The 12,842-nt window shown below is 38.0% G+C and overlaps 1 protein-coding gene across 1 annotated transcript; it reads left to right on the plus strand.

Annotated features, from left to right (window-relative positions):
• Positions 1 to 9,220: 9,220 nt before the first annotated feature.
• On the plus strand, positions 9,221 to 12,786 carry LOC149086596 (solute carrier organic anion transporter family member 74D-like). Its single transcript, XM_089231882.1, has 2 exons — positions 9,221 to 9,830; positions 12,719 to 12,786. Exons 1-2 carry the CDS (start codon positions 9,221 to 9,223, stop codon positions 12,784 to 12,786), a joined length of 678 nt encoding a protein of 225 aa, XP_089088008.1.
• Positions 12,787 to 12,842: the final 56 nt, after the last annotated feature.

Below are 12,842 nucleotides of genomic sequence, written 5' to 3' on the forward strand. Positions count from 1 at the left end.
CAATGCTATTCGTGGAATATAATGAACATGCCGTGTTTTAAATTTACTCGGCGCTAATTTTTTTTAAAGAAAAAATATATCGGGGAAACTGTGTTGTACCTTGACCCTAAAACACTTGAAATAGTTTTAATAGTGTTGCATTCTAGTTGGAGTGCTGTTTTTGGAGTGCAAGAGATTAGAAGTACATAACTTCAAAATTAAATGTTGTTTCAGTTCTTTGTCTGTGACCTTGCGAGAGATTATACAAGTAGGCACGTTTTAGAAACAAAAATTGTGCGGTTGCTTTCATCGTGGTTCTTCTCAACATTGCAGGTTTACTGAACTAGTAATTGTAATCTAAGCAATCACCCAGTGAACCATACCAAGCACTCCGTGAATAAAGTTATTGATGTTTTTTCACAAATGGCGGAACATCTTTATCTCGAAACAGTAAAAATATCGTGTACCTTGGAAAAGTATAAAACTTGAAATTTTCCTAGTTTACCTTAAAGGACTCATCTTACATTAACTACTTCTTCTTTTGCGCACAAATGCAATTTATATTTCAAATTTAAGTTCCTACTTCTTATAAAAACTTCAGCTACATCCATTTCTTTTCTATGCACCTTCGGTTATTTCTTAGTTAAATTTGATAAAAAAAATATAAAGTTTACAGTGTGGGAAGCGTCAAGCAGAAAACCAAGCGAATGAATTTCCTTAGGAAGAGAGGTAAGAAAATATTTTATTGTTCATCAGCGTTACATATAGCAAATATTGACATAACTGATGTTATATCTCTAATGCAATTACCACGCATCAAAGTAACTGACGGAACTAAAGATTTAAAAATATTTAATTTCCTTTCTAAAAGTATAATGTTGTAGAATAATCATGCATTTTATCTGCATAAATAATCATTATTTGTCATTATTTTGATATTTTTTTTTATTTCAGTGTCGGATTTATATTTAAAAAAAACACTCATTACAATATTTCTTCAGTAAAATATTTGTTTTTTTTTGTCTTTGTAATTTTACTCCGCTTCAAGGTACAGCATTACATATTTCAAGGTACAAGACCCAATGTTGTACCTTGGAACATTTTAGCCCGATCTTGAAACCATATTTCTTGGTCATGGTGGAACACAAAGGTAATATAAATATCACTCGATGTCTCTTATACAGATGCTAAAAACTGACGTGGAAAAACGTTTGCAAAATAATGTTCCAAGGTAACTCCATTAATTAATGCTTGGAACTGAAAACACAAGATAAAAATATAGCGTGTTCGGTCTTTATTAATGTGAAAAGTGATCCCCCGTGTGTACATAGTAAAGTTCATTACGGTTCAACAGTGTCAGAATCACCTTGTATGTTCTCAAAGGACAATCCCAATAAGGGTAAGATCGACCTTTGAATGTTGCACAAAAGGCTTTGTGGGTGCAGCAAAGTCATTAGCCTTCAGATATAGCACTGAAATTAACAAATTAACAGAAATTCATTAATAATAACATATAAAGATATTTTCTTTCGTTAATTTAATTTTTTTCTGTTTTACTGATTTTTTTATTTTTTATTGATATGTCGCGAAACCATCACGATATTCTTACGTTATAAGTTATTTGCTTCCGGGGCTTCTGACGTGATTCTATTGACAGTTGATCCTCTGTTAGCTTTACCGAAACTTTCCGCTGTTTCAGATTATTTTCATCGCAGCGGATTAAAAAAGTTGAGAACCCAAGATAAATCCTTTATTCAAGACGGCAAATGATTTATGAACTGGGAAATTACAGAGTTCATAACTTCGTCCTTCAGCAGCTCCAACGTGATTTTGGCTTGGGAGAATCTCTCAATTATTTATTGAAGCTAAAAATTTAGCGTTGCATGCGCTTAGAGTTCATACGCACGTGTTAGCAGAGATTGTCGTGTTGTTTGTGAGGAGACGCATTATGAGATACAATCGTTTAATTCTCAAACTACAGATTACTGCTTTTTATAAACGAGCAATTCAACTGTCAGACGTAGTAACGATAAAATTCGTAAAGGATCGGTTGCTTCAGATGTGAACATCCGATAGTTTTCGATAAGCATCAGTGATGTTTTTCAAGCATGAAGTTGAAAGTCAGTGTATATTTCTTTTCAACGGATGGATTAATGGGCATAATCATCAAATTATACAGGGATTATTTATTTATTTAATATTATTGAACTTGTCTAGACGAAAACATTGAAGATTAAAACATGACCTTTTCCATCAGCGAAGTCATAAAATCATGACCTTCCGTTAAATTTGACCTCGTTATTTTATTAATCCCTTTAAATACAGGTTTTTGACAAAAAAATTTGGATGATGTGCAGTTGAACTAGCTTTCCGCATTCTGTCCGCAGAGAGCAGGAAGACCTTCAACATGATACTCACAAAATATGAAAATACAAGAACTTAACATCTTTACTTCAAAATATGGAACAGAAATAGCAGCAACAGCAAGAACACAAAACAAGCCCAACTCTGACATCACAACGCCACTTCTTTGCACACACAAGACACGTTCCTCATGTAACCAATTTGGTAGAAATTCTGCAGAGGAATGTGCACGAGGCGCATGTATTGGTTAAGTGGTGGTAGTTGAACCAGAGGAAATAAATCTCAAAAAGTGGTATTATTATTAACATAGGAAATGAGAGGGGGGGAAAGAGAAAAACTGTTTTTTTCATTCTTTCTTCCTCTGCCAGCCACCCTTCCCCTATGTTTGTAATATTGTTTTTTACCCGTTAAAATGTAATGAGGGAGAAAAGAAAAAAAAAGATTTTTCTATTTATATACACGACCGAGATATCTCGTCCCTGTGCGTTAAAGAATAAATCAGAAAGTACAAACATCCATTCATTCCAAGGATGGCCATTTATATCATCGCGGAAAAATACGGAAAATCGACGATTGTCACCAAAAAAGTTTCCTAAATTTGCTGGAAATATTACCCGTGGCGCGAAATTAATGTCTGCAGCTAAGCAGAGCGAGTAAAGAAAAGTTCATAACAAAGAGTTCATAAAAAAAAGAGTTCATCAAAAGAAAAGAAGAAAAGAAATGAAAACTGTGTGTGAGATAAACAAGTGAATTCAAAATTTAAATTAAAAATAGTAATTATCTTAATGAGACACGAACATCTCGTCATTCGTGATTCCAGTGGAGAGATTACATATTCAAGTAAATTCCATTAAAAAAATCGTGAGAATAGCGGGAAATTTTCATAACGAAAAGTTGGGATGGGGCTGAAATACCGGAAAAAAGAAGGGAACCTATCGTATACATTATTTAATTTTTATTTCGGGTCGTATATTCCTTATATTCATTCTCTATTTATAAAGTGAAGAGCCAAAAAAACTGGTACAGGCATACGTATGCAAATAAAGAGATATGGAACTAATCAGAGTACGGCGCTGCGGTCGGCAACGCCTATATAACTCAACAAGTGTCTGGCATAGTTGTTAGATCGGTTACTGCTGCTACAATGGCAGGTTATCGAGATTTAAGTGAGTTTGAACGTGGTGTTATAGTCGGCGCACGAGAGATGGGACATAGCATTTCCGAGGTAGCGATGAAATTTGGATTTTCACGTACGACCATTTCACGAGTGTACCGTGAATATCGGGAATCCGGTAAAAAATTAAATCTTACGACATCGCTGCGGCCAGAAAAAGATCATGCAAGAACGGGACCAACGACGACTGACGAGAATCATTAAACGTGACAGACGTGCAACCCTTCCGCAAATTGCTGCAGATTTCAATGCTGGACCATCAACAAGTGTCAGCGTGCGAACCATTCAACGAAACATCATCGATATGGGCTTTCGGAGCCGAAGGCCCACTCGAGTACCCTTGATGACTGCACGACACAAAACTTTACGCCTCGCCTGGGCCCGACAACACCGACATTGGACAGTTCAGGACTGGAAACACGTTGCCTGGTCTGACGAGTCTCGATTCCAATTGCTTCGAGCTGATGCACGTGTACGGGTATGGAGGCCACCTCATGAATCCATGGACCCTACATGTCAACAAGGCTGGTGGAGGCTCTGTGATGGTATGGAGCGTGTGCAGTTGGCGTGATATGGGACCCCTGATACGTCTAGATATGACTCTGACAGGTGACAGGTACGTAAGCATCCTGTCTGATAACCTGCACCCATTCATGTCCATTGTGCATTCCGACGGACTTGGACAATTTCAGCAGGACAATGCGACACCCCACACGTATAGAATTGCTACAAAGTGGCTCCAGGAACACTCTTCTGACTTTAGATACTTCCACTGGCCACCAAAATCCCCAGACATGAACATTATTGAACATATCTGGGATGCCTTGCAACGTGCTGTTCAGAAGAGATCTCCACCCCCTCTTACTCCTACGGATTTATGGACAGCCCTGCAGGATTCATGGTGTCAATTACCTCCAGCACTACTTCAGACATTAGTCGAGTCCATGCCACGTCGTGTTGCGGCACTTCTGCGGGCTCGCGGGGGCCCTACACGATATTAGGCAGGTGTACAAGTTTTTTTTGGCTCTTTAGTGTATTACAGCTATGATAACAAAGTGGTTAACGTGTTTGGCCGCTGTCCAATAGGGAGTCCCATCTCATACCGATAACTGTAACACCATCAGCTGGGACTGCTGCTGTCATCTATCCAGCAAAAACAAAACCATTTGTTATAAATTTTAGAATAGAATACAATATGCTTTTACGTGTTGAAAGCGGTGTACAGCATAAATATGAATATACATGTATGATTATTATACTGGAGATTTTGTGTTGCTATTTATGGTGCACACTGGTGAAAATTTTATTTGCCATGATAACGCGGTTTTTGTATTTTTTATCTTTAACGCAGAATTTCAGCAATTACTTTTTTCTACTCCTAGCTCATCGATGCTTATCGCACTGAAATCCTACGACAAACATAAAAACGTAGTAACCGGTAGAAATTTACACCTGTGGGCAGCATTAAAATAAACAATTTTCGGTATCGTACCAGATGTAAATTTTTTTCAGCTATACAGGCTACTAACGAACAACCAATTTTACTTTCAGAATTGTAAGAACAGTTTTGCATTTATTTGATAGGTGGCAGCAGGAGTCCAACGTTATTTCACCCGTGTATGATAAAATATTATACAGGGGGAGGAGGGTCCTGCTGAATACATAATATTTACAAATAATTTATTTAAAAATATTATTTTGACAAGAAGACAGTGGCTTTCAACTCACTCTGTGCAGGAAAGAAGAGGGAGGTTCAAGGCGGAATGCAGAATGCGAGGATTTTGTGCCGAGTCCTGCCCCCAGGGTGATTACAGAGGCTTACAAAAGGCCTGGCAGGCTGAAGAACAGTGAGAAAAATTAGAAAGTTTTTCTCAAAGGCCAGTCAAGTTGGAAAAATCCGCTAAGTTAGAACACAATTTTTCAGGTCGAATTTTGTACGTTCAAAAAATTGAAATTTAGCAAATTGCTAAAGAATTTGGAATAGATGAATTAAATATTCATTTTCAATGGTTTATGTATATATTCTTTTTCACATTTCTATGAATAAAGTTTTTATTTTGTCATTATCAACGTTTCTGTCAGTCTTTGTTTATTTTAATGTTAGGTTAGATTTAAACGAAAGTTATGTTGCAGGAAATATCGAGAAAAATGTCTGCTAAACAAAGGTCATTTAGGAACGCTCCCTATTTGAATGCTCAGGGTTGAAAACGATAATTAAGGAAAGATCCCTCTCTTATGACTCAAGTTCTTGACACGCGAGGAAAAAAGTCCCAAAACAGTAATTTAGGAATGACCCCTGCGAAAAAAAATCTTTCAGACTTACGAATCGGTACATTCTAGAACGCGAGGCCAGAGTGTAAAGGCTGAAATAACTACTCTGACGTGACGTGGCAACACACGTTAATGCGTGTGATATAAAATTTCACCTATGAGTCTTCTGTAGGTACGTACACACTGTGCTGATGTGACATGGGAATGTGCCGGATTTTGAAATCTCACGAAACACGCTTTATTACGTGCCAGAAAAAAATCAAACCTTTCAGATTTTCGTCAGTCGTGTGACGGCATGTTAAAACGCCATATATATTTTTTTTCGTTCGTGTTTCGATCGATTTTGTTTTTTGTTCGAGTTTGGACAATGAAAGAGGAACTAATCGAACACGTTCGGTCAAATTCTCTGCTGTATGGCCCTACCATCACCGTCTACAGCAGAAAGCCTCCACGCGAAGCTCAAGACGTCACTGAAGTCGTCCATTTCACCTATGTTCATTGAATATACTGCAGAAAAAGGTAAAGATTTAGCATACGTTGGCTTGCTATATTAAATGGCTACAGGTGAAATGAACGAATTCAGTGACGTAAAAACTTCGCGTGAAGGCCTTCTACTATAGAAGGGGTGTCGGCTCTCCAGTCAGCTACTATTACTGTTGAACCACACAAGCACCTCGTCTATATTCCTCTGCGGAATTTGTAACGAATTAGTATATGATGGAATGTGTGTGTATGTGTAGTGAACCTGACGTGAAGTTGTTTCTGTAATGCTTGTAGTGCGTATATGCCATCAATTTTTCTAACTATGAGTGAGGTGTAATGATTGAATAATTGCATTGATGTGTAGGCCTCTTGCTCTCTGATCTCTATGGCGAGTCTTTTTAACGGGGATATTGGCTCGCATTCGCGCCTCGAAGTTGGTAACCACAGAAAACCAACTTCAGCCGACCACCACTATGCGGATCCATCGCCATGCTGGATCTGTCACCAGACAGCTGTCGATCTGCGTTCATGGAAACCAGAACCACCCATAAGAGTGTGTGACAGATGCAGTCGCACCAGGCTCTGCGTATTGGGGCCCCGCATTTACAGTAGCAATAAATTCCTTCATAAATTCTGAAAATCAATTTCATTTAGAAAGAAATGGTTCTGAGTTTCCAACATACATGGAATTGTTTTTTAATAATTTCTGAATTTTCCATCAATTCTGGAATTATTGTGAAACCTCGGCATAACGATATTCTGCGGACGTAGGAAAAATATCGTTGTAGAGGGATTATCGTTGTATCGAAAGGCCCAGTTTAACATTTGATTATGCAGGGTGATTCAAAAAAGATGGGAAAGACTTTAAGAGGTGATCGAAGAATGTATGGTCAGGCATAAAACGCAAACGTGCTGGCGCGTTTCGAAACGGCCACTCCACAATCGTTAAAACGGTATTCTTGTTGAAATTTGTCGGGAGAAAAAGAACACCATGCATGCAAATGTAACCTGGGGAAGAAGAAGAAACCGTATGCAAATCTGCGTTACAGTGAATAAAAGACGCGTACTCAGTATTACTAAAGTAAGCCATTATCCCGTACGTTACAACTGTTAGAACGCGCGGTTACACGCTGAAATAACTTCACAGGGCTGGCGTCTGCGCCTTTTATTCACTGTGACGCAGATTTGCATACAGTTTCTTCTTCTTGTTCAGGTTGCATTTGCATGCATGGTGGTCTTTTTCTCCCGATAAATTTCTACAAGAATGCCGTTTTAACGTTTTCGGAGCGGCCGTTTCGAAACGCGTGTTTGCGTTTCATGTTTGACCATGCATGCTTTGATGACAATTGTTTGTATTGGTGCGTACTATCATCTCTTAAAGTTTTTCCCATCTCTTCTGAATCATCCTGTAGACATTTCTGAGCAAGACTTGAAAAGATGCCGTTTTAGAGGGATTTGTCGTTATATCGAGTAACGTGGTAGCGAGGTTTCACTATACTTCTATTATTCTATATTTTCACCAATTCAAAAAAAAAAAAAATCTCCTTGTATTTGTTTCGAATTTTTATAATTTCCATTTTCTGAATTTTCGATTCAAAAAATCAAAATCATAAAATTTCTCCTCTCGTACAGAAGAAGAAAAAAAAATCGGGGTTAAGGGACCCAGCTATAATTTTCTCACCGGGCCCGATGCATGGTAAAAGCGGCCATGTATGGGATGCTCGGCATTCTTCTCGAACACTGTACTTGAACTACCACACAGATATCCACGTTAATATTCCTTACGGAACCTCTAACGTAAAGGGTATCTGTTGGAAAAGTAGCATCACTCTCCAGTCCATCAAATCCATCCAACCCACCTGATCAAACATGAGAATACATTTTCAAAGTATATGGGGGCAAAAAAAAAAATTAAAATTTATGGTAACCACACATAATGTAAAATTACACAATGCACGTCACAGTCCAAGATAGAAAGAAAAGAGAAAATGGGGGGAACAACAGAAATACAAATATGGAAAACACAAAAATGCTGATATGGTAAACACAAGAATCCTAGACGGTTGGGAAGTAATGGTAGAAAATAAGTTAAAGTGTTAGTTAAAAATGGAAAAGTATTTTTTTTTTGTTGATCATAAAGTTTTTTTTGTAGAGATTTCTTTTTTTTTTTTTTTTTTTTGAAAGGGGATGGTAGGAAATAAAGTTGAGAGGAAGATAGAAAAAAATCTGGCATAAAATATAGGACTATCATATAGGCCGAGGCCTAAAGTCCTTCCAGCTTCAGTTTTTCTTGAAGTCCCGAGGCGCTGGTGTGATATTGGTTTTAGAGGTTGAGAGTTACGCATCCATGATGTTCTCAGCTGCTATGTGATGCTGATGATGGAGTGCGGGTGTCTGACCGTTTTGTCTAGTATCGACGAGCTATTTTTGGCACCAGACAGACAGAGAGAGAGAGAAATTTAAGGTTAACACTCGTGTAAATACATATTAGCGCCTTTAATTTCTATTTTGATTTCGACGTCGTCTCAAAAAGCTAAACTAAACTCGATCAGCTGCACAAATCCATCACGTTATCACAAGGTCAAAACACTCGCTGCGTTCATCCCGATCGATTCGTTAATCTCTAAATTAGCAGTTAAGAGGATACTTTCTTAACTTTACTGCCTTAATTTCATGGTGGTGATCTACACAGATAAAATAATGAACGAGCCATAAAGAAAAGTGAAATTTGCATATTTTCTTTTCTCTAGCTCTTCGGTGAATAATTTTTTACGTGTGCTTATCCACAATTCAATCCCAAGACCTCGAACAGAGTGAAATTCCACAAAGATTTCGATTAACCTACATCACGTTTCCTTGGTTATCATCACAACTGTTAATATTAACATTGAGAACTGTTTATCAGAACTGCTGGCTTTTCCTCCTGAAATGAATAATTAGAGTCCGAAAATGGTATTCCACGATGCTATTGACGTTACAGACAAAGACGCTTTATGCGGCTTAGGACGATGTACTCCATCGTGGATGCAAAGATGTGCTTCGCCGAAATTATTCCTGGCTATGTACTCGCTTTGCAGTGTATTACATGGTAGCAGCATGACATATTTCATCGGATGTATGAGCACGATCGAGAAGAGGTTCTCGTACGACAGCAAGAAAACCGGATTCATCCTGATCTCTGAAGAAATAAGCCCTATTCTTTTGGGTGCGGTTATTGGATATTTTAGCGGCTTGGCTCATCGGCCGAGACTTCTCGCATTTAGCATGTTCGTAAATACATTGAGTAATATTGTGATGGCATCTCCTTATTTCTTTTACGGAAGCAGACACGTCAGCTCGACGAATATTGAATCGTCTTTTGTGGCGTCAGGGCAATCGCAACAGCTCTGCGGAAAAACAGCTCTCGGGGAAAAGTGCGACCACGCCGTGGCATATTCAGTTATATGGCTGCTTAGTTTTGGGAATTTTCTGAAAGGGATTTCGTGCGTCCTGTATTATACGACGGGAACTTCATTCCTGGATGATAACATCGAGAAGAAAAATGCGCCTTACTACTTTGGTAAGATTTTACGATTGTTTTTTTTTTTTTGCCGTATCACTTCATATGCGTTAGTTGAAGGAGATAAATTAATTAAGCTGGCATTTGAGAGCGTATTAATCAGTTAACCCTTCAGAATGTTCGACTTTCAGTCGCAGAGATTGCAGTTGGGGATGTTCCTATTTAATTCTTTATTTACTCACATCATGAAAAGTAAGAAGAAAATGATGATAGAAAATTATAAATTCAATGACAATAAAAATATAGAAATATAATTCATAATAGAAAATTATAATAATAAGTAATTATCATGTAAATTATTTGGTAGGTCATTTTAATTTTGATTAAAGGGGTCATTCAAGTATTACGTCAGCATCGATGGGGGGAGGGTGTTTCCTATTTGCTGACTTTTGATGACAAGAGTGGGGTGTTGGATAATGCTTACGTCATCAACCACCCTTTATGAAGATATAAAATATTCTTAATGTCATCTAATTCGGTGCGCCAAAAACGGAAAAACCTTTCGATAGTTATTGGACACCTGAACTAACATTCTTCCTATTGATAAGTCCCTTACAGACCCACTTTAGTGATCTCTAAATGTTTCACGGATCCTTCAAGTGCTCTGGAACTGTGCCCCGTATCACTCATCATTATTCCACGGATCACTCAAGTAATCTGGGAATGTTCCGCGGGTAACTTGAGTGATGTAGAACCGCACTGGGGACCGTTTAAGTACTCTAAAAGTATACAACATGTCACTCAAGGTATCACTAAATGTGCCACGGATCGTTTAAGTGTTCTGGAACTGTGTCGCGGGTTACTTAAGTGATTTTTGAGACCTACTTGAGTGATCGGAAAATGTGCCACGGGCCACTTAAACGCTGTGGAATTGTGCCACTGGTCATTTAAGCGATTTGTAAAAATCTGCCGCTTAGTTCACTTAAAAAAAATTAGGTTTGAGGGCAAGCCACATCAGATAACCTTCAGGGCCACATTTGGTCTGTAGGTCAAGGGTTTACCATATATGGCTTAGAGGGTGGATCGCAATGAATTTCTTAAAAAAGAAATTTTGAGTTCTTACCCTTCAAATAGCATTGAAATAAACAGAAATCGATTATAATGACATATAAAGGTATTTTCTTTCGAAATTTTAATTTTTTTTAAAACATTTTTGCAAGAAAAAAATATTTTTTTTTCGTCTGGGGGGGGGGGAAGACGCACGAGCCCCCTATGCTGCCCCTCCCGCGTACGTTTCTGATCCCACCAATATGCGTTCGGAGGTAGGGGGCAGTGCTGACGAAATTTTGCTTGTAAGGGGGAGAGGGGGTCAAAAATGGCTTAAAATTTGCTGACGTAATACTTGAACGGCCCCAAAGATAAAAAAAAAAAAAAAATAAATAGAGGAAAAGTCAACTTTTTTTAAATAATTACTTAGTTACATAAAACAAATTAACTAACCTGGCACTCTAAAGTACCGTTGATGAATAAAGGAATGAACCATTAAAATCACAGAACTGCCAAAGAGTACAAAATTATCGGAAATAGTTATTCAACGGTGTGGTTTTGATCGACAACTTTTGTTTTTACCCTTCGCTTTTATTGTCTACAGCCGCATTGCATTGATTGTCTTTCTTTTGCTCCCTTCGGCTAACAATTCGACACAATCCAGGGAAGAACGCAGGATCGATCTATGGAGGGGGCGCAAAAATTCCCTTCTCGAGGAATTTGGAGTTACCACTTTTCAAAAAGCATTTAAATTAACAGAAATTGGGAAAAATAGCATATAAAAGGTATTTTATTTCGATACAATATATATGTATATTACATCAGAAATAACATGCACAATTATAATAGCTCTGGTCAGGAAATTTCGGGAAATTCTCGTTTGTCTTCAACAGATGGCATAACAGCGATAATTATATGTTGATTTACCTTGTAGACTCAGTATTTTGTTTGTTTTAACTTGCATTTATTTTCAAGAATAAAATATACTAAAACGTAAACACTAATAACAGTTATGAAAAAGGTTTTGAACTTAGCTTATCTCAGACGTTCTGAAGTCTTTGTTTTTTACGGACCCTTTATGTCATGAATATTTCGGTTATTTGTTGAATTAGGACTTGGTGTCTGTCCTATACCTATGCTTAGTGTAACAGAAGTACTGCATATAATAGTATTATTTCAATATTGACGAAAATGGACACAGGGGCCGTTTACCTGAGACGTACAGAAAAATAAGACACAGCACGGAGAAAAATAAGATACATAGCAATGTAAAAAACAATGGGGAAATTTTTTCCCAACCAAGCTCGTGTACCCCTCCCCCAAATTGCTTCAAGGACGACCCAAGAGGTCAAAGGAACCCTGGTGAAGAACCAGTGCTTCCACTGTTGTTAGTGTTCATAATTTCTTAAAATTTATTTAATCATTACACAAATGATAGGCGCGCATTCCATTAAAATACGGGCAAACCCGTAATATATGCGCAGGTCAAATATGATCGCCAAGTTCGCCAATCTCAGGTGGGAAGGGGATGGAAATTCCCCCACCGTATTACTCGTGCAAAATGACCGACCACATGACTGACTGGGTGAAGCCTCACATGTTATGCAACACAGTATCTTTTTCTATTCCTGTTTTTGTTATGGTGTCTCTTTTTCCTTCTCGTTTTGCCTCTTCTTCGTTAAAAGGTTAGATGCGTTATGAGAACGGTTGGTTTGTACGTATGTGTTTGCTTGTGTTCCCTGGTCTGTTTGCACAAGTTCATGCTCTTCATTGTTGATGCGCTTTTGTTTTTTTCCCCCTGTTAACACGCGACCCGATTCCTTGTCTCTTTTTCACGGAAAAAAATGAACACGTGTTGTAGAAAAGAACTAAATTACGTGCTTTTTTATGTCGCTCTTTAGACGATGATAATTCGTGTGTTGTGAGTGATCTACTCACTAGTTTCTGTGAGGACCTCGAACAGAGTTGAACTGAACTCAGTGGATCTTCATAGCAAAGACCGCGATTTTGCCAACATTAATCGTG

The sequence above is a fragment of the Pholcus phalangioides genome, unplaced genomic scaffold (assembly GCF_987345545.1).
Source record: "Pholcus phalangioides strain wild (caught in Gottingen) unplaced genomic scaffold, Ppha-v1.0 ptg000004l_1, whole genome shotgun sequence".
In the NCBI taxonomy this organism is placed as follows: domain Eukaryota; kingdom Metazoa; phylum Arthropoda; class Arachnida; order Araneae; family Pholcidae; genus Pholcus; species Pholcus phalangioides.